Source organism: Anolis sagrei, chromosome X, assembly GCF_037176765.1.
Source record: "Anolis sagrei isolate rAnoSag1 chromosome X, rAnoSag1.mat, whole genome shotgun sequence".
Lineage (NCBI taxonomy): Eukaryota > Metazoa > Chordata > Lepidosauria > Squamata > Dactyloidae > Anolis > Anolis sagrei.
Genome location: NC_090034.1, coordinates 22,652,511 through 22,673,912, shown reverse-complemented (window position 1 = coordinate 22,673,912; position 21,402 = coordinate 22,652,511). Strand labels below are relative to the sequence as shown.

Sequence of the window (21,402 nt, the reverse complement as noted above, 5' to 3'; positions counted from 1 at the left end):
TAGAAAGAGGTCTCTGTGGGGAACCTCCTTCCATAATGATTGCAGGAATCGGATGGACTAAAGCAGTGCTGCATGAATCACATCCATAGCCTACCCAGCCCCAAGGAATTTTGCTGCCTGAGAAGGAACAACTATATCTGGCAGGGTTTCGCCACATCCATCTCTAGCCAGAGCACATCTTTTAGATGTGGCCAAACCTGGCCAGATCTATTTGGCAAATAAGTATCTGAACACTCCTTGCAGAGTTCTACAGCTATGGCGATGGTCACAGAATGAGCCACAGCTCCAAAATGTATCATTCTCCCACTGATGTGGAACAAAGGCTTGTGTGAACAGCACCGGTTTCATGACCAGTGCTGAAAAGGAGGGCGGGAACTGGGTGCCTGGATAGAATGAGAGAGGCAGAAAGAAGAGGAGGAGCCGGCTGGACTAGGAACCTGTGGCAAAGAGAAACATAGCGACAAAGAAGAGAGAGCGAGAGACGGGAAAAGGTCTGGCATCACCCAGGAAGAGCCCAGTTCACTATGTGCCAGTTGAGGTCCACAGAAAGGGGGCAGCAGGTGCCTCTTGCCTGCCTTCCTGCAGCCGAGGCATTGGGCAAAAGAGAGCCGTGAGAGAAACAGACCTCAGAGCCCCAAAAAGAGGTAGGTGACTGCAGCACAGCATCTTCTTCCTGAGATGCAGGATTAAAAGGAGGCTTTTCCCACTGGTTTTGTAAATATATAGTAGTAATGGGGAGGTGTTAGGAGCGGGTTGCTACTTATTTCCTGCACTAATTCTCTCATCACTCAGAGGAAATGAATTTGGGGATGTATATGTTTGAGCGTGGCAAAGAGACTAGGAGAAGCACAGGAGCCGGTTGCATTTCGAAAGTGGCAAGTCTAGAGGAGAGCAGGGATGCCTGGGGATCAAATAACCTCCAGGGTTCAGCTCTGAAAAGTGTTGGTTTCCGATACTGAAAAGCAAAAGAGGTGCTTCTTTTCCTAAAAGTTGTTTCACCTTGCTCATCAGAAAACTCTGCACTTTGCACAAAAGTGTCAGACATCTTTGGAAGGTATTTGCAGCTGCTTGGTGGAGTTCAGGAATGGGAATGAAACTCTAGAGCTCCGCACTGGAGAATTCTGGCTCTAGATCATGCCCCAATGTGTTGTTTTTATTGTTGGATGTCTTGCAGTTATTTCTAGCTTATGGTGACTCTATCATGGGGGTTTCTGGGGCTGAGACTGTGTGACTCGCCCCAAGGTTACCCAGTAGGTTACCATGGCCAAGGAGGGATTTCAGCCCTGATCTCCAGTAGTTTGATGCTCAAACCAGGACAGTTAAATGACTCCTTTTTTCCCGACATCACTGATCAGTGTATGTTCATGGAGGAAGTTAGCCTTGTGATTTCTCTAGAGTTGGTCTTAATTATTTTTGAAAACATGGGGAGTGTCAAAAAGACCACAACAATGATGACTATCACTGTATCAGATATTTTGTCCTAAAATGAGAGATGAAGGTCACAAGGTTTCTTCTCTCATTTGAAGCTGGAAAATAGCTCTCCTAATAAGTGTGTTTTTTTCCCCACCTCTTGGAAATGTATATCCATTTGGGATACACAAATTATAAATCCGGAAATAATCATGAATGCAATTGAGAAGTGTATTTCATCCTTGTTTTTCTCACTTGCTGCTAGGACAATGTACACTACTCATCTTCAAAATAAAATAAAAGTATCCATGTTGATAGAATGGGGATGTTCAATGAATGTAAAATAGTTGTTTGTTTGTTTTTTTGTCGTGTCTGTAAAATAGTGTTTCCAAGTAACATTTAGACTTTAATTTAAAGTGAACAGTTGGGGACGTGCTTTGCCATCAGGATTGGTCTACTGCAGTATACTAAATGTGGGGCTGCCCTTGAACACATCTGGATGTTTGAACTGGTAGAAATCATGACAGTCCACCTCTAAAGGATGCACTAAAATCTCCCCTGGTTCCTCATCCAGTGGGGATAAGATGTGCAAGCTGCCAGAATAAAGACTGCAACACTGTATTAACCATGCAGTTCAATTATCAGTTTATGTTCTTGGTGCTAAAGTTCTCGTTTTACACATCTATTCACTTGCAATATCTGAATACAAATAGGAGAGAAGTTGCGCTGACCAGATAATACACCCCATACTTGTAACCCATAAAGGAGAATAAGAAATTTTAGGATGACGGTAGAGATACATTTTTAGTGATACATTTTAAAGTGAATGATCCATCTAGTAAGTATGTTTCATGTTTTTTCTTGCTTTGGTAGAAAAACTATTTTTTTCTCTAAAGCATTTGATAGAATCCTAGAGTGGAAAGAGACCCCAAGGGCCATCTAGTCCAACCTCGTTCCGCAAGACAAGAAAAGCACAATCAAAGCTCTCCCAACAGATGGCCATCCAGCCCCTGCTTAATAATAATAATAATAATAATAATAATAATAATAATTTATTTATTTATTTACAGTATTTATATACCGCTTTTCTCACCCCTATGGGGACTCAAAGTGGTAATAATAATAATAATAATAATAATAATAATAGAATCATAAAGTTGGGAAAAACTCCAAGGACCATCGAGTCCAACCCTTTTTTTCTTGCCAGGCTGGAAAAGCACAATCAAAGCACCCCCAGCAGATGGCAACCTAGCCCCTGCTTAATAATACAAATAATAATCTCAATAATAATAATAATAATAATAATAGAATCCTATAGTTGGAAGAGACCCCAGGGACCATCCAGTCCAACCCCCTCTGCCAGGCATGAAAAAACAATCAAAGCTCTCCCAACAGATGTCCATCCAGCCCCTCCTTAATAATAATAATAATAATAATAATAATAATAATAGAATCATAAAATTGGGAAGGAGTCCCAGGTGGCGCAGTGGGTTAAATGGCTGAGCTGCTGAACTTGCTGACCGAAAGATCACCAGTTCAAATCCGGTGAGCGGGGTTTGCTCCCGCTATTGTTAGCCCCAGCTTCTGCCAACCAAGAAATTCAAAAACATGCAAATATGAGTAGATCAATAGGTACCACTCCGGCTGGAAGGTAACGGCACTCCATACTGTCATGCCAGCCACATGACCTTGGAGGTGTCTACAGACAACGCCAGCTCTTCGGCTTACAAATGGAGATGAGCACCAACCCCCAGAGTCAGACACTACTAGACTATGTCAGAGGAAAACCTTTACCTTAAAGTTGGGAGAGACCCCAAGGGCCAGCCAATCTAAACTCCTTCTGCCAGGTGGGAAAAGCACTCCCAATCAGAGCACACCCAAAAGATGGCCACCTAGCCCCTACTTTAGAATAATAATAATCTATATAAATAAAAATATAATGTTCATTTGTGGGATTAACAGAACTCAAAAACCACTGTGGGAATTGACACCAAATTTGGACACAAGACATCTAATAACCCAATGTATGTCCTTCACTCACAAAAACACTGAAAAACACAGCAGAAGGGACTTAAAAAGCTCCCAAAAGCTAAATGACGAAAAGCTACATGACAATACAGAAAAAGGAAGAAAGAGGGAGGGAAGGGGAGGGGAAAAAAGAAAGAAAGAAAAGAAGGAGGGAAAGAAAGAAGGAAAGGGAGAAGGAAGCATGGAAGCAAAGAGAGAGGGAAGGAAAGAGGTAGAGAAGGAAGAAAGGAGATAAAGAGGGAGGGAAAGAAAAAGGGGGAAGGAAGGAAAGTTAGAGAAGGAAGGAAGGAGAGAGGGAGCAAAGGAAGGGGGGAAGATGTAGAGAAAGAGGGAGGGAAGGAAAGAAAGAAGGAAAGAGAGAAGGTAGAAAAGAGAGACAGCAGAAGAAAAAGAAAAAAGGGAAGGAAGGAAAGAGACAGAAGAAAGGAAGAAAAGAAGGAAAGACGGGAAGGAAAGTGGGAGTGAAGGAAGGAGGGAAAGAAGAAGAGAAAGAGGGAAGGTTGGCCACAGCAATGCGTGGCGGGTACACTAATAATAATAATAATAGTAATAATAGTAATAATAATAACCACAACAATATTATTTTTTAACAATAATAATCATCATCATCATCGAATCCTATAGTTGGAAGGATTCTATTATTATTATTGTTATTATTATTATTGTTATTATTATTATTATTATTATTATTATTATTAGAGTCTGACACGACTGGACTTCATGTCAGGGGAAAACCTTTACCTCTACCTTATAGTTGGAAGAGACCCCAAGGGCCATCCAGTCCAACCCTCTTCTGCCAGGCATGAAAGCACAATCAAAGCCCTCCTGACAGATGGTCATCCAGCTCCTGCTTAAAAGCATCCAGAGAAGGAAACTCCAACACACTTTGAGGCAGCAACATATTCCAGTGCCAAACAGCTCTTAGAACAATTAAGTATTTCCAAATACTCAGGTGGAATATCCTCTCTATTTATCCAGAAGTGTTTATCTGCAGAAATATATTTGGGTTTCCTTTGTGAAAGACACAGTTTCCTATATAGAAAAATAGCATGTATTTTGGTTATTGATACCAAACTTGCAAATAACTGAATCTGAAAAAGTTAAGCTCATGAAAGTCTGGATTCGACTACGTAAGAGCTTCAGTTCAATGCTTCTGGCATCTAGGGAGAATTCAGGCTTGATTTGCTCTTTAGACCCATTAATTTTTCTTCTTAGCTGTCTATTGTATTCGCAGAATTCTCCTCCCGCATGACATTTTAAAAGAGTTGATTTTCTTCTTGCCAGGTCTTTTTAACCAGCTCTGAAAACCACTCAGAGAAATAAGAAATGCTCTGGTTCAGATGAGTCTGACTTTGATAGCTAATCAGACGGCTTGACACTTGAAAGACTATTATCTAGCTATTTCATTGCTGCCCTTTTAGAGTTTCTGTCTGATTTCTTGACTGCAATCTCCAGTTTGATTAATGACTGAGTCAAAATGTATTACGATATGAATGCCTTCCTTTAAAATTATTTGTGGTTTACACGACATATTTATTGCCATCTAATATCGCTTGAAGGATGAATCTACATTGTATAATTAATGCAGTTTGACACGATTTTAACTGCCATGGCTGGTGATAGAATCCTGGGAGTCATAGTTTGGTGAGGCATCAGCACTCTTTGAAAGTGTAAAACTACAACTCCCAGGATTCCATACCATTGAGCAATTGTATGACAGTGTAATAAGGAAATTGTAATATGTTTGACAAGATTTTAATTGCAATGGCTTGTGATAGAATCCTGGGATTTGTAGTTTGGTGAGGCATCAGCACACTTTGAAAGAGAAAAACTACAACTCAGGATTCCATACCATTGAGCTATTGCATGACAGTGTAATAAGGTAATTGCAATATGTTTGATTTGATTTTAATTGGCATGGCTGGTGATAGAATCCTGGGATTTGTAGTTTGATGATGCATCAGCCACTCTTCGAAAGAGTAAAACTACAACCCTCAGGATTCTATACCATTGAGCAATTGCATGACAATGTAATAAGGAAATTGTAATATGTTAAATGTTTTGGAAAGAGGAGAAAAAAGAAGACCTAGAGATTGGTTCAAGTTGAAACGATGAATTTCATGGCAACTTGGAGACTTGAACCCAAACTGGGAATGGCTCTTCTCTAAAACCAGTATTTTAGATTAACACCAAGAGAAATGGGGGGACATGAGAGAAGCCTCCTCGCAGGATTGCAAGACATCCGGGCGTCCCCTGGGCAACGTCTTCGTAGACGGCAGATTCTCTCGCCACAGAAGCGACCAGCATGCAAGCAAGCAAGCAAAACAACCAACTGTCCTTTTCAGGACCAACCATGACAATAATCTCAATCAATATCGAAGGCATGTCAGCTGCCAAAGAGCAACTGCTCTACGAACTGTGCCGAGATAAGAAATGCGATGTGCTGTGTGTCCAAGAAACACACAGGGATGAACAACAGAAACGACCCAAAGTTCCAGGAATGGTCTTAGTAGCAGAAAGACCACATGCGCAGTATGGAAGCGCCGTCTTTGTCAAACCAGGCCTCCAAGTCAGCAGTGCCCACAATACTGAAGAAAACAATATAGAGGTTATAACAGTAGAGCTTAACAACATCACAATCACCTCTGTGTACAAGCCCCCAAATGAAGAGTTCTGCTTCTCCTCCCCCGAGAACTTTGACAGGCATCAAAGGGCGGTAGTTATTGGTGACTTCAACAGCCATAGCCACGTATGGGGCTATGCCCAAGAGGACAGAAATGGAGAGGCTGTCCTGTCCTGGTCTGAACTGCACAAACTATCACTCATCCATGATAGCAAGCTTCCACCATCCTACAACAGCGGGAGATGGCACCGAGGCTACAACCCAGACCTCCTATTTGTGAGCGACAGCATCGTACAGCAATGCACCAAATCAGTGGGACCACCAATCCCAAACACACAGCACCGACTAATAGTATGCCAACTGTTCCCAACAATAAGGCCTCAGGAAGTTCGATTTAAACGAAGATTCAACTTCAGAAAGGCAGATTGGACTAAATTCTCAGACATGTTAGATGACATGATCACATCGGCCGCGCCAATCCCTGAGGAATACGAGCACTTTATTGAAATTGTGAAAACCTGCTCACAGGCCTCGATACCAAGAGGCTGCAGAACCAACTACCTTCAGGGCATTACCCCTGAAACAGCTGCCTTGCTGGAAAACTATTACAGGCTCCACAACGAAGACCCATTTAGTGAGCAAACCCTCCAGGCAGCGCAGAGCATTGTGTCCTCCATCTCTGAAGCCAAGAAAGAACAGTGGATCAAACTGATCACAGAGGTCGACATGGACAGGAGCAGCCAGAAAGCTTGGAGACTATGAGACGGTTGAGCAATGACCCCTCACAAACTAATACCCATGCCAACATAAAGGCAGATCAGATAGCACACCAACTCTTGAAGAATGGGAAACCCAACTTTGCCACCAAAGTAGGAAAGAAACCAATAGCCAGGCAACCAGAGATTGAGAACAACAACCTCCATGAACCCTTTACATCTATTGAATTGGACATGGCTCTCAATAAATGTAAAAATGGCAAAGCAGCTGGCCTGGATGACCTACGGATGGAACAAATCAAGAACTTTGGTCCCAAAGCAAGGCGCTGGCTGCTGGAGCTGATGAACAACTGCACGGCATTCTGTCAGATCCCCAAAATCTGGAGGAAAGCAAGAGTCATCGCCATCTTGAAGCCAGGCAAAGACCGTAATGACCCAAAAAGCTACAGACCAATCTCCCTGCTGTGCCACCTCTACAAAGTTCTGGAGAGACTTATTTTGCATAGAATTATGGAAAAAATAGACCCCTGTCTGATCCCACAGCAAGCTGGCTTCAGAAAAGGCAAAAGCTGCACATCGCAAGTGCTGAACCTGACTCAGCACATAGAAGATGGCTTTGAAAGGCAGCAGATCACAGGAGCTGTCTTCATAGACCTGTCAGCAGCCTATGATACTGTGAACCACCACCTCTTCCTGAGAAAAATGTATAATATCACAAAGGACTACCACCTCACCCGCCTCATAGGAAACCTGCTACAAAACAGGAGCTTTTTTGTTGAGTTTCAGGGCCAGAGAAGCAGATGGCGGAAACAGAAGAACGGCCTGCCTCAGGGGAACAGTGCTTGCACAATCAATGTTTAACATCTACACAAATGATCAGCCACTGGCAGAATGGACAGAGAGTTCCATCTATGCCAACAATCATGCCATCACCGCACAAATAGGGAGCTTTTAAGTGGTTGAACAGAAGCTCTCCAAGGCTTTAGGCGCTCTTACTGCCTATTACAGGGAAAACCAGCTGATTCCTAATCCATCTAAAACACAGACATGTGCCTTTCATCTCAAGAACAGAGAAGCATCCCGAGCTCTGAAGATCACCTGGGAAGGAATCCCACTGGAGCATTTTTTGTTGAGTTTCAGGGCCAGAGAAGCAGATGGCAGAAACAGAAGAATGGCCTGCCTCAGGGGAGCGTGCTTGCTCCATCCATGTTCAACATCTATACAAATGACCAGCCACTGCCAGAAGGGACAGAGAGCTTCATCTATGCTGATGATCGTGCCATTACTGCTCAAGCAGGGAGCTTTGAGACTGTAGAACAGAAGCTCTCCGAAGCTCTAGGTGCTCTTACTGCCTACTACAGGGAAAACCAGCTGATCCCTAACCCATCTAAAACACAGACATGTGCCTTTCATCTCAAGAACAGAGAAGCATCCCGAGCTCTGAAGATCACCTGGGAAGGAATCCCACTGGAGCATTGCAGCGCACCCAGATACCTGGGAGTCACTCTGGACCGTGCTCTTACCTACAAGAAGCACTGCCTGAACATCAAGCAAAAAGTGGGTGCTAGAAACAATATCATACGAAAGCTGACTGGCACAACCTGGGGATCACAACCAGATACAGTGAAGACATCTGCCCTTGCGCTGTGCTACTCTGCTGCTGAGTATGCATGCCCGGTGTGGAACACATCTCACCATACTAAAACAGTGGATGTGGCTCTTAATGAGACATGCGCCCTACACCACTGGAGAAATTACACTGCTTAGCCGGTATTGCACCACCTGGCATCCGCTGGGAAGTAGCAGCCAATAGTGAAAGGACCAAGGCAGAGACATCTCCAGCTCATCCCCTGTTTGGGTATCACCAGCACGCCAACGACTTTAATCTAGACATAGTTTTCTAAGATCTACAGAGACACTCGCTGGAACACCTCGGCAAGTGAGAGTCCAAAAGTGGCAGGCTCAAACCCAGCACCTCAACCAATGGCTGATACCAAATGAGAGACTCCCTCCTGGGCACACAGAAGACTGGGCAACTTGGAAGGCATTGAACAGACTGCGCTCTGGCACCACGAGATGCAGAGCCAACCTTCAGAAATGGGGCCACAAACTAGAATCCTCGACATGCGAGTGTGGAGAAGAACAAACCACTGACCACCTGCTGCAATGCAACCTGAGCCCTGCCACATGCACAATGGAGGACCTTCTTGCAGCAACACCGGAAGCACTCCAAGTGGCCAGATACTGGTCAAAGGACATTTAACCAGCTACCAAACTCACAAGTTGTGTATTTTTCTGTTTGTTTGCTTTGTTCTGTTAGACTGGTTGTTCTGACACGACAAAAAAACCAAGAGAAATAGATGGTTATAACTCTCTCCTATTAAAAACAACAACAACAACAACAACAACAACAACAACAACAACATGGATGTTTGCTAGTAAGATAGAAACCAAAGGCAGTTGAAAAGATGGATGAGTCTTGCAGGATATCTATTTTCCTTGTGCAATAAAAACAGATTTTCTTGCGAAGTGTGTTGATTTACCCTTCCGATCCTATTTCAGAGTGGGGCCTGCTCTATATTAATAATCCATCATTTCTTCAGTGCCCCTGAGAGCAGCCTTAAAGGCAGATCCACTAGAGATGGAGGAGCAAATATCAGGGCTTGTTTGCTCGCCTCTCCCATCCATAAACCAACACTGAGTATTGCTGATCTGTGGCCAAATATTGAGATTACAATCTGCACTTTTGGGAGAAGCCCAGAACACTTTGATCAAGGTCGGTTAAGGGGACCATTCCATATTTCTGATATATCAGCTGCTCTTTTGCAAACCAATAGTTATAAACTGGTTTTTTAAAAGTATAGACCCTGGCCTCATTTATGCTGCCATATACTGCAGTATGAAACTACATTATATGACTAGCTTGGGTACTATTTGAAAAAGTCAATTTTAATTGTACAAAATGCATAAGGTTGTGGGCAAACTACAACTCACATCATTCCAGGTTAACCCTGAGAAACAAAATTTGAGATATCTCGCGGGAATAGTCAGTCGAAAGGTCGAACAGCGTATAAGGTTACAGCCTGTGCTGGATGGGGCTACGTTCCCCCTGAAGTCACACATTCACATCTTGGGAGTTCTCCTAGACTCCTCATTGAACCTGGAAGCATTCACACAATTAAAACGTGTGCGTCAGCTGTGCCCCTCTCTTTAGAAGCCAGACTTGGTCACGGAGGTCTGTGCTCTTGTTACATCATGAATAGACTACTGCAATGCACTATATGTGGGGCTGCCTTTGAAGACTGTCTGGAAGCGTCAAATACTCCAATGGGCAGCAGCCAGATACCTCACTGGAGTGCCATATAGGGAGCACACAATTCCCCTGTTATGTCAGCTCCACTGGCTGCCAGTTTGCTACCGGGCTCAGTTCAAAGTGCTGGCTTTGACCTATAAAGCCCTAAATCAATGGTTCTCAACCTGAGGTCCCCAGATGTTTTTGGCTTACAATTCCCAGAAATCCCAGCCAGTTTACCAGCTGTTGGAATTTCTGGGAATTGAAGGCCAAAAACATCTGGGGACCCCAGGTTGAGAACCACTGCCCTAAATGATTCTGGCCCAACTTATCTGTCCGAACACATCTCCCTCTATGAGCCAGTTAGAACATTAAGATCTGCTGGGGAGGCCCTGTTCTCGGTCCCACCCCCTTCGCAAGCATGAGTTGTGGGGATGAGAGACAGGGCCTTCTCAGTGGTGGCCCCTCAGCTATGGAACTCCTTCACCAGTGATATTCAGACTTCCCCCTGGTCTTCAGGAAAAAGTTAAAGACTTGGCTTTGTACATAGGCATTCGGGGAATAGTGTAATATGGAATCTGACTTGAATGTAACAGCTTGAATAGTGACCATGGGATTAGGCACTATATTTTTAAATCTGTTTTATTGTATTTATATGTTTTAAACTGTTTTATAATTTGAGATGTTATATTTGTTTATTTGTATGTATGATGCGGCATTAAATTTTTCCATAATTTGTAACCTGCTCTGAGTCCCCTCTGGGGTGAGAAGAGCAAGGTAGAAATATAGTAAGCAAGTAAATAAATAAATCACTGTTGTTTCATGTATCCCTTCTACACATAGCCTGAAGATCATTTTGTACACAGCATTTAAAATTAAAATATTGTGGTTTTTGCAGGACGTTTTCTAACAGTTGCAAGTTAAAATCATTCAATGAAACAATTTGTGTACATTGAAGAATTAGAAAGCAAAAGGGTCAATATCTCAGATATCCAGGTAGACAATTTTGGATTTCAGAATTGCAAGTAAGGGATGCTCAACTTGCACAATTCTAAAACTATTTTTCCTTAATAAAGATAGATTGTAGAAGGGTACTGGTTTGTCCTGATATGCCTTTGAATTACAAAGAACCCCCTCAGGTGTAGAAATAAAATGTTGCAGATGGTGCTAAGAAGAGACCAAGTATAGAACCTTACCAGGATATCTATCTATCTATCTATCTATCTATCTATCTATCTATCTATCTATGTCAAGGCATGTATGTATGTAGGTTAGTTGGTTTGTACTGCAAAGGTTCAAATATGTCTTGATGTATCTGCACAAACCTTGTCACATATACCTTTCATATCCAGCTTAAAATAATTGAACTCCATTTGTTCACAGGGAAGAGAAACAATGACTGAGCACGAAGACTTTGCCAACTTTGCAGGGCACTGGAATGCATCGGACAGCTCCCAGTTCAGCCCAGCAAGCATCATCGTCCCAGTGGTCTTCTCCCTCATCTTTCTGCTGGGGACCGTTGGCAACAGCCTAGTCCTGGCTGTGCTGCTGCGCAATGGCCAGATGGGCCACAACAGCACCAACCTCTTCATCCTCAACCTCAGCCTGGCCGACTTCTTCTTCATCATCTGCTGTGTCCCCTTCCAGGCCACCATTTACTCCTTGGAAGGCTGGGTCTTTGGCTCCTTCATGTGCAAAACGGTCCACTTCTTCATCTACCTCACCATGTATGCCAGCAGCTTCACCTTGGCCGCCGTCTCTGTGGACAGGTAATCCAGAGCAAAGTCTTTAGCCATCTCTGCCAAAAAGTACTGGTGTTTCTCTAAACTACAAATCCAAAGGTGCCATAGCATTGAGCCAGGACTGTTAAAGAGGTGTCCAACTGTCATGGGATAGGTGTTCATTTATTGTATCAGTAGTGAACCAAGGATACAGTTGTGCTGTATTTGAGAAAATGCAAAGTTTAAAAACTTGGCATTATACTAAATGTCCTTTGACCAGTAGCTGGCCACTTGGAGTGCCTCTGGTGTTGCTATAAGAAGGTCTTCCATTGTGCATGTGGCAGGGCTCAGGCTGCATTGTAATAGATGGTCTGTGATTTGTTCTTCATCACACTCGCATGTTGTGAACTCCATTTTGTGGCCCCATTTCTTAAGGTTGGCTCTGCATCTCATGGTGCCAGAGCGCAGCCCCTTTCAAGTTGCCCGGTCTTCTGTGTGCCCAGGAGGGGGACATGAGAGAAGCCTCCCTGCAGGATTACAACATATCCGGGCATCTCCTGGGCAACGTCTTTGTAGACAGCTGATTCTCTCACTCCAGAAGTGACCAGAAGTGGGATAGGTGTATGATTTATAGTTTTCCAATCACACCCACCCTGGAAACACTACACACTGGACGAACAAATGCTACAGAGGCAAGCAAAACATAGCAGAGTTCATTTATAGCAACTAGCGGTTTTGCTCAGTCTTATCAGCAGAGTATAAACTGCAATGTCTGACCTTGTTAGCACACTGTTCAGTAAATTCACAGATTCAGTTTTCATCCAAAATATCAGGAGGCTTTAATCTTGACACATTGCACTATTTACAGTTGTACACAGAACAAGATCCACCGATCCACAATCAGACTTGTACTTACAAACGAATAGCAGATACAGAGATATACTCATGGCAAGGTTCACACAGGCAAGACAGACACATGCTAGAGAGAGATTGAGCATTTCCTCTCTCCTTTTATAACCACCTGCTGACTTGTCATCAGTAAGGGACAAATGAATGATGTAACCCCTTGGCATAAACCTCATATGATTATGACTCATCTATTTGTGCCGGCCCCTTGGTTATTTCATCATTACCCACTAATTCATTCCCCAGGTGTGTTATCACATCTCCATCAGAACTGTATTTTACACATAGATTCAATGCTGAAGCATTTCTGTCCAACACTAACTGCATTCATTCTGCAATGTGATTTTTTACCTGAGATATGCCTACATCTTAGGTTCTGTTTAATACGGGGGGGGGGGGGGGGGGAGGGGGGCTGGACTTTGTTTGGCCACAATGCATTTCTGCTGACTTTAAAATCTCTTTCCAGTAACTCCCTTGGGCTCCATTCCACACTGTTTTGGCTCTTTCCCAGCTGAGCTGCTGAAATGACAGTCTTTCTCCTGCTGTTCCATCTGCCCAGTGACAGCTCTCTTCTCCCAGAGTGACACAGACATGATGGTGACTCTGATCTGTCACTATCATGTCAAGGTACCATCCTGAAAAAGCTGTCAACATTAAAATTATCCCTCACCACAAAGTCCTTTGGACAGATGGGCTCTATCAGCTGCTTATCATCCTATCAGTTCCCTGGAGTGTTGCATATAGCAGCATGGATCAAACTGGAACGGAGATGCATGTTCAGTTCACTCCTGTTGGAAACTAGTTCAGACAGCACAATCTTGTATCCCAACGTTACTCCCCTGAAACAATCATCTTCCAGAACCTGAACAAGCATCTCCTTCTTCTCCTTCCTTGGCACTGTTTTGAAAGGCTGTTGAAAGACTTTGACACCTATCTTTCTGCTTATACTTTAATTCCCTCTCAAAAATCTTATCTGCCCAAGCAATGATGCTGCATGTGCAATTCTGCTCCTGTGATGACAATGATTGGCGATCACTCGTGTCCAAGTAGGATGGCCTTCCAAGCATAGGGTCTTGGCAATGGGTCCATAGGTGACTGTGGAGACTTATTCTTGACCTGCATGTTCTTCCACAGTGAGGATATCGGTTTCCAGATGGAAGGCTGTCCTGGTCTAGGTTGGCTTGACGTGCCTTTCTCTTGACACATTTTCTCCCTTTTGCTCTCCATTCATGCCTTTTTGAATTCCACAGCACATTTGGTAAAAGCAGATCTCCAGTTAGAACGCTCAAGAGCCAGGGATTCCCAGTTCTCTCTCAGTGTCTATGCCACAGTATTTAAGGTTAGCTTTAAGCCATCTTTAAATCTCTTTTCCTGTCCACCAACCTTCCATTTTCCATTCTTCAGTTGAGAGTATAGTAATTTTGGGAGACAGTGATCAGGCATTTGGTCAACGTGGCCAGTCCAGCAGAGTTGATGGTGGAGGATCATCACTTCAATGCTGGTAGTCTTTGCTTCTTCCAGCACCCTGATGTTTGTCTGCCTGTCTTCCCAAGAGATTTACAGGATTCTTTAGAAGCAATGCTGATGGAATCGTTCCAGGACTCAATCCTGCAGTATTGAGCTGAATATTGTAGTATTGAGCTGAATATATACCTTATGCAATAGACAGAGATACCCTACTGCTTTCATAGAGGAATTTACACATGTGTAAGATATTAATAGGATGGTAGCCTTCAGCTCAGTAGAAAAAAAGAAAGGACTTCCAAGGGACACGTCCAAACCTCTGACAATCACATCCCACATGTTTGTCAGACTCAGTAGTACATATTCTCCAACACATAGCAACAGCAGCATCATGACTCCATACATTCCGAATGGTTACAAAGTGAAATCTATTGTGGTCATATCATGAATGTATTCTGCTTCAGCAATCAAGTCTCTTCAGAAGAAGAGATTTTCCCAGTATAGATGGCATTCAGCTTTGACATCATGGTAAACCATGGTTTGCATAAACACTAGCTGATAACACATTATAGTTTGAGCTTCTCAAACCATGGTTTAGATTAATTTTCCAATCTTGCTTTTTGTCACTCAGTGCTACAAATCTAGAGGTTGACTTCACTTCTATCTTCATTAGTCAAATGCCCCTAGAGCAGTGGTTCTCAACCTGTGGGTCCCCAGGTGTTTTGGCCTTCAACTCCCAGAAATCTTAACAGCTGGTAAAGTGGCCGGGATTTCTGGGAGTTGTAGGCCAAAATACCTGGGGATCCACAGGTTGAGAATGACTATGCTAGAGTCAAAGAAATTGCTTTCCCACCAAGCTATAGGTAGAATAAGCCATGATCTGCAAACAACAACAACAACAACAACAATTTTATTTCTTACCAGCCTCTTCCTGCACCTTGAGGTGGGTTACAAGACAATTGAAAAACACAAACATTGCAAAAATTCAACAAATATACATATTTCTATAAAAGATCCACATTAAAACTGCATTTCTATCAAATACATATTAAGGTACACAAAACAGAAATCAAACAAAGGACACGAGTTTAAGATTCATAGTTAAAAACTGTCTGGGTAATGGATTGTTGTGTGTTTTCCAGGCTTGATGGTCATGTTCCAGAAGCATTATCTCCTGACATTTCACCTTCATCTATGGCAGGCATCTCAGAGGTTGTGACACACAACCTCTGAAGTTACCTGCCATAGATGCAGATGAAATGTCAGAAGAGAATGCTTCTGGAACATGGCCATACAGCCCAGAAAACAAACAACCACCCAGTGATTGCGGCCATGAAAGCCTACAACAATAAATTGTCTGGGTAGTTTCTGATTTAGTTTTGCAACCAAGCCACAGCTAAGCAAATCTAGGATTTTAACAGAGATGGTGGGAACATGCTAGCTCTCTCAAGTGCCCCATTTGTCTCTGTCAATGCTGGATAGAAGCTATACCGTTGATAATCCTAATCCATTCCTAATGCTGTTGACTTCTTTTGAGACAGGTACTTGGCCATTCGTTACCCACTGCGATCTCGGGAGTTACGGACCCCCTGCAATGCGGTGGCAGCGATGGCTGTCATTTGGAGTCTCTCCGTGATCTTTTCTGGCCCCTACCTGAGCTACTATGACCTGATCGAATGGGAGTCCAGCTACATCTGTGTGCCAGGATGGGAGGAGTGGAAGCGCAAGATCATGGACACCAGCACCTTCACCTTTGGCTATGTGATCCCAGTGCTTATTGTCAGCCTCTCCTACACCCGGACGATTAAATACCTATGGACAGCTGTGGACCCCTTGGAGAACATGTCTGAGTCCAAGAAGGCCAAACGCAAAGTGACCAAGATGATCATCATCGTGACAGTCCTCTTCTGCCTCTGCTGGCTGCCCTACCATGTGGTCATCCTCCGCTACCTCTATGGAGACTTCCCTTTCAACCAAACCACCTATGCCTTCCGACTGCTCTCCCATTGCATGGCCTACGCCAACTCTTGCCTCAACCCTATTGTCTACGCTTTGGTCTCCAAGCACTTCCGCAAAGGGTTCAAGAAGGTCTTCAGCTGCCTCCTGAGAAAGAAGGCCCGGAATAGGGTTCACGTCATCCATGCAGCTCACACCGCTCCTGGATTTGAGGCAGGCTCAACAGAAGTGTCTCAAATGAATGATGACAATGGGCAGTTGAGTGGATGTGAATTGGAACCAAGATCCCTTGTGGTCCCATCAGGATCTGCCAGACCCCTCCATATTCCTTAGGCTGAGTGGAAGAAGAACCAGGGCAAACAATGTGTGATACTTCTATCAATGCTGTTTTTGGAAGGTATTTCATACCTATGTACACAAAGGGACTTGGTAAATCAGGAATGCCTTCTCTGTCCCTTCCCCAAAGATATCCTGAAGTTGGTTGCTAGGTCAGGAGAGTCTCAAGATTTCTGAGATCTCGGTGTAAAACCCTGAAACTGACGAATGGACTCTGTTGATGTCTTTAAACGTGAAGCATCAACCACAGTTACTCAGAGCATGCAATTCAAATAATAAACACCAAATCCAATATATATATATCCTCTGGTTGGAAATTACATTTTAAAGCACCACATTGAAGAAGACACATTATGAGATAATATGGCTCACTGGAGAAGACAATAATGCTTTTAGAGGCAGAATGCAGCAGGAAAAGAGGAAGACCACATTCCAGATAGATGGACTCAGTCTAGAAAGCCCTAGCACCCCCAACTTTGAAATACATGAGTCCTTGTGACTGGGGCACTTGGGTTTTTTCACAGGGTCGCTATAAATAAAATGTAATGTTAACAGTAGACAAGAAACTTCCAGGGAGTTGCATGAGTCTCATCCTGTTCTTTGCTTTACTTTTTCCACTCCCACACCTTGCTACCACTTTCTGTTAGGAACAAGAGCCAATAGCCCTATATAGAGAATTTCTGGTTTTTGTAATTGACAGCTTGTCCATAGAAATGAATATGATGTTTGTGTGTGTGTGTATATATGTTTTCAATTTGGAAAGTGGCTTTTAAACATTTTTTGAACGATGGCTGGATTGAAGTACTGTATTTCTCTTCTCCTTCCAGAAATAACTGGTACTTCTTGACTCTCTGTGATCCTTGCCAGCTTCTCAGCCATGGTGGCATATTTGGAGAAGGCTGTCTAATGGAAATCAATGTGATGAAGCAATTAAGAGTGTTAGATTGGGAGGTAGGAGGCCTGAGTTCAAATCCCACACAAGCCAAAACATATTGATCTTTGACTAATTTCTGCCTCTCTCTCTGTCCCCCCCCTCCCCCCCCCCCATGAAAAAAGAACCATGTATGCTTCCATGTAGAATTCCTTCCACACAGCTGTATAAAATCCACACTGAACTGGATTATATGGCACTGTGAACTGTGAACAGCTATTGTGGATTATCTGCCTTGATAGTCTGGATTGTATGGCTGTGTGGAAGGGCCCCAAGTAGAGCACAAGCGGAGTCAATTGTGTGATGTAATAATATAGTAACAATAATAACTATAAATTTATAATATATTTTAGAGCTTATCTGAGTCTCAGCCAAGCACAAGCCTAGCCCAGGCCCAAACATTCCTGGGAGGATTAATTTCCTTTTTTCCTAACTTCTTTGCTGTTGCAAAACTTTGCAAAGTCGAACTGCCAACTCCAATATGTTACCATTCTCGTTCTACAACTGAGCCCCTGCTGTACAGCAGACCAGCACAAGATCTATTAAATCAAATATCATAACTTATATAGTGCCCCTATGTGACTTTGGACTATGTGGCTGTCTTGAGAAACAACAAAGATTCTTCAAATGGAATCCCTGCTGAAAGACTGATTGCCAGCAACCCCCAGAACCCAGGACTCATCAAGGACTTTGTTTATCTGCTTGATTGACTTTCTGGTTTCCCAAGCCTCACTCTTTGTGTAGAGATTATTCTAAGCTCCCAAAACCCATTACTGCTAAATACTCATTCTTTCCATTTTGGACAATGGGCTCATACCCTCAGAAGTGGGAACAGCAACAAACCTTTAATTTTGAACACCACCAATCCCGGTTGTTCTCTCTTCCTCTCTGACCCAGTCTGTGATGCCAGGAGGAAGCCCCAGCCAATGAGAAGGCAGATCTGAGGAGGTGTATCTCCTGAACAACCGGGAGAGGGGTAGGTGGTTTGAATAGTTGCCAAACTTTGTAAAATGTGCTGCACTTTTCTGTATGAGTTCTATCAGTTCTTTTGGCGATTACGCTGTTCTGTCACCCATCTGGCCAGGTGAATAAAAACCTTTGATATTGCCTTCAAACCTGGTCATGTTTTTCCTGGCTTTCAAAGCAGCATGGCATGGTGGGCAACAGACCTACACTGCATCGGGGTGTCAAATAGCTGATTTTGGTAACAACATGGCAACCTTGCACAGAATTTCTCCATTCATTAGATCGGGATGTCAAACTCATTTTCATGGAGGGCCACATCAATTTTATGGTTGCCTTCAAAGGGCCACCGAATCCATGGACTGAGAATCTGTGGATACAGAGGGCCAGCTTTAATTCCTTTATATCGTGGTCAGTGCTCTTTGTTTCTTACCTAGTTTGGGTCCCCAGATGTTATTGAACAATGTCTCCAATCACTTTTGATTGTCTATCATGCATACTGGGGAAAATGGGAATTGCAACCCAGCAGCACTTGGGGCTCTGAGGAAAGGGAAAGATTAAATGATGTTTTCAAGTCAGATACCCTATTCACAAGCCTTGAATCTAGATTCAAACCCTGATCTCCTAACTCAACAGAACAACTACAGCCTTCCAGATGTTCCTGTGTCACAACTCCCATCAGTCATTATGTTTAATAATGAGAAATATAGGAGTTGTAGTCTAGCTTCTGAGGCACCACATAAAATAACATGGAGGGCTGCATTTGGCCCATAGACCTTGAGCTTGACACATGTGAGTTAGATAATGAGAGCTAAGACACCAAAGCCATCTCCTGCCTATGCTTTATTAAGCACTAATATATCTAATGAGTTAGATCATTATGTCCAGAGAAGGCAGTTTGTCACACTAATTACCCAAATTCCACGGTCAGTACTTTTCATTGTTGAAATTAAGTCTGAGCCAGAAGAAGGTGGTTTGCTCATCCCTCACCTCACTTTCCTCTGACAAATAAGCACGTGCATACAAGGTTTCCAGATCGCAAGGTCTGGACTCTTCTCTAGTCTTCAAGGAGGAAGAGGCGGAATCTCAGGGTGAGAGCACTGACTTGAAAAGTGTATGTATATAATCTCTTCCTCTGAGTTTTTTATTAAGCCGACATACTCTGTGCAGCAAGAGTTACTGAGTCTGGACTGTCCCAGGTCCTGAGATTTAAGGGCTACACCTGAGGACAAGGGATGGCCCAGTCGAAGGGGCTAGGCATGTTCAACTTGTTCACATGTTTGCATGCTTTAACTTCCTCAAGAGCTGTCACAGAAAGGAGAGGATGGGCCTATTCTCTGCTGCTCTAGGGAGCAGAACCAGCTTCAATGGTTTTAAGTTATAGGAAGGTCAATTTTGATTGAACATTAGAAAGCACATAAGAGTTGCACTGGAGGAGATAGAGACCACAAGACACACACACACACACAAATGTAAGAACCAGGTGCTCCTCATTATAAAGACTGCAAGCCCATGCAAAAATTAAAAAAACTATCTCCTTCCAGCTTCCTCTCCTGTCATACACATGTCACCCAGTGACATTACCGAAAGCCACTTCACCTAGCAACAGCCAATCCACTGACTTCACAGAGGGCTGCTTCACTTAGCAACAACCAATCCAGTGATATCACAGAGGGCCACTTCATCTAGCAACAACCAATCTAGTGACATCACAGAGGGCTACTTCAACAAGTAACAACCAATCCAGTGACACCACAGAAGGCACTTCACTTAGCAACAGCCAATACAATGACATCACAGAGGCCACTTCACCTAACAACAGCCAATCCAGTGACACCACAGAGGGCCACTTCACCTATTTTATTTATTTATTTATTTACGACATTTATATGCCACAAAGGGCCACTTCGCCTAGCAACAGATAATCCTGTGACATCACAGAGGGCTACTTTAACAAGCAACAACCAATCCAGTGACCCCACAGAAGTCCACTTCACTTAGCAACAGCCAATCCAGTGACATCACAGAAGTCTAGTTCACCTAGCAACAGCCTTTGTGGTCCAAAACAGACAAACAAATGTACATATATACTTTGATTTTTATATATACAGATAAAACCCACATTTCATGGTAGTATACGCGGCTTTGGAAATAAAATAAATACATAAACGAGTGGCTACATTCAGGCTCTCTAGCAATTCCTCAAACATAGCCACTGCCTACCAAATCTTCAAAACTACACACATGCACAAAATATGTTGTTGTCCATACGCACAGCCCTTGGAGGCCCAGGGAGACCAGTGCAGAGGTACTCCACTGGTCCACTTCATCCCAAAATTCTAATTAGCTGCTTCATGATAATCTAATTATAATGCAAGTTGTCATTCTGACTCATTCCAAGCTCTCTGTGGGGAAACTAATTAATTTAATTGTGTTCTCTGACTGTGCTCAGAAAAAAGCCTTCTGTGTTTTTCCCGCTGCGGACAATCAAAAACAACCCTGCTGATTGGAGAGTTTCAAGGCACAGAAGGCTCCCTAATTACACAAGATGGTTGGATGTGGTTTTAGTTATGCTCAAAGAGCTCTGAAAACCATGGAATTATATTGGTGGACTGACAGATGCCAAGAGGAGGGTTCTCTCTGCATCTCCGGTGCAATTCTATGGTCAGTTTTTGAGAGATGTTTGGTTGGAAATTCCATAGAGTGACACTAGAAGCCTATAGAGAAGACTTTGAAACACAAGAAAAGAATGGCAACCACAACTCATCAAGGGTATCCTTTGTGATTTCTCCTTGTACCTAGTAATTGTTGCATGCCAACCAAACACACACAATACTGTATCACTCATCATTAAGCACAAGTTTTAGGCAATAATTTCCAGTGGGACATGTTACCCGAACTTCTTTATCCTTGACTCAGTGGGATTTATGGAACTTAAGCTCTTTTGAACAGTAGCGATCAGTTTAATAACACTGGGCAAATGTCTGGCTCAGAAGCGAGAGCAGAACAAACAAACCTATATGCGACACAGAAATGAATGCAGAGAATAGCATTTG

At 43.2% G+C, this 21,402-nt stretch overlaps 1 protein-coding gene across 1 annotated transcript; it reads left to right on the top strand.

Annotated features, from left to right (window-relative positions):
• The first annotated feature begins 438 nt into the window (after positions 1-438).
• Positions 439-17,503, top strand: LOC132780670 (galanin receptor 2b-like). Its single transcript, XM_060784397.2, has 3 exons — positions 439-644; positions 11,453-11,838; positions 15,702-17,503. The coding sequence occupies exons 2-3, from the start codon at positions 11,465-11,467 to the stop codon at positions 16,447-16,449; spliced, it is 1,122 nt and encodes a 373-aa protein (XP_060640380.1). The 5' UTR covers positions 439-644; positions 11,453-11,464; the 3' UTR covers positions 16,450-17,503.
• The last annotated feature ends 3,899 nt before the right edge of the window (positions 17,504-21,402 follow it).

What these genes read in the sequence shown, in the direction of transcription:
- LOC132780670 (XM_060784397.2), top strand. Translation starts at nt 11,465, where the DNA reads ATGACTGAGCACGAAGACTTTGCCAACTTTGCAGGGCACTGGAATGCA. An exon ending in GCCGCCGTCTCTGTGGACAG is followed by an intron (nt 11,839 to 15,701) that starts GTAATCCAGAGC and finishes CTTTTGAGACAG; the next exon opens with GTACTTGGCCATTCGTTACC.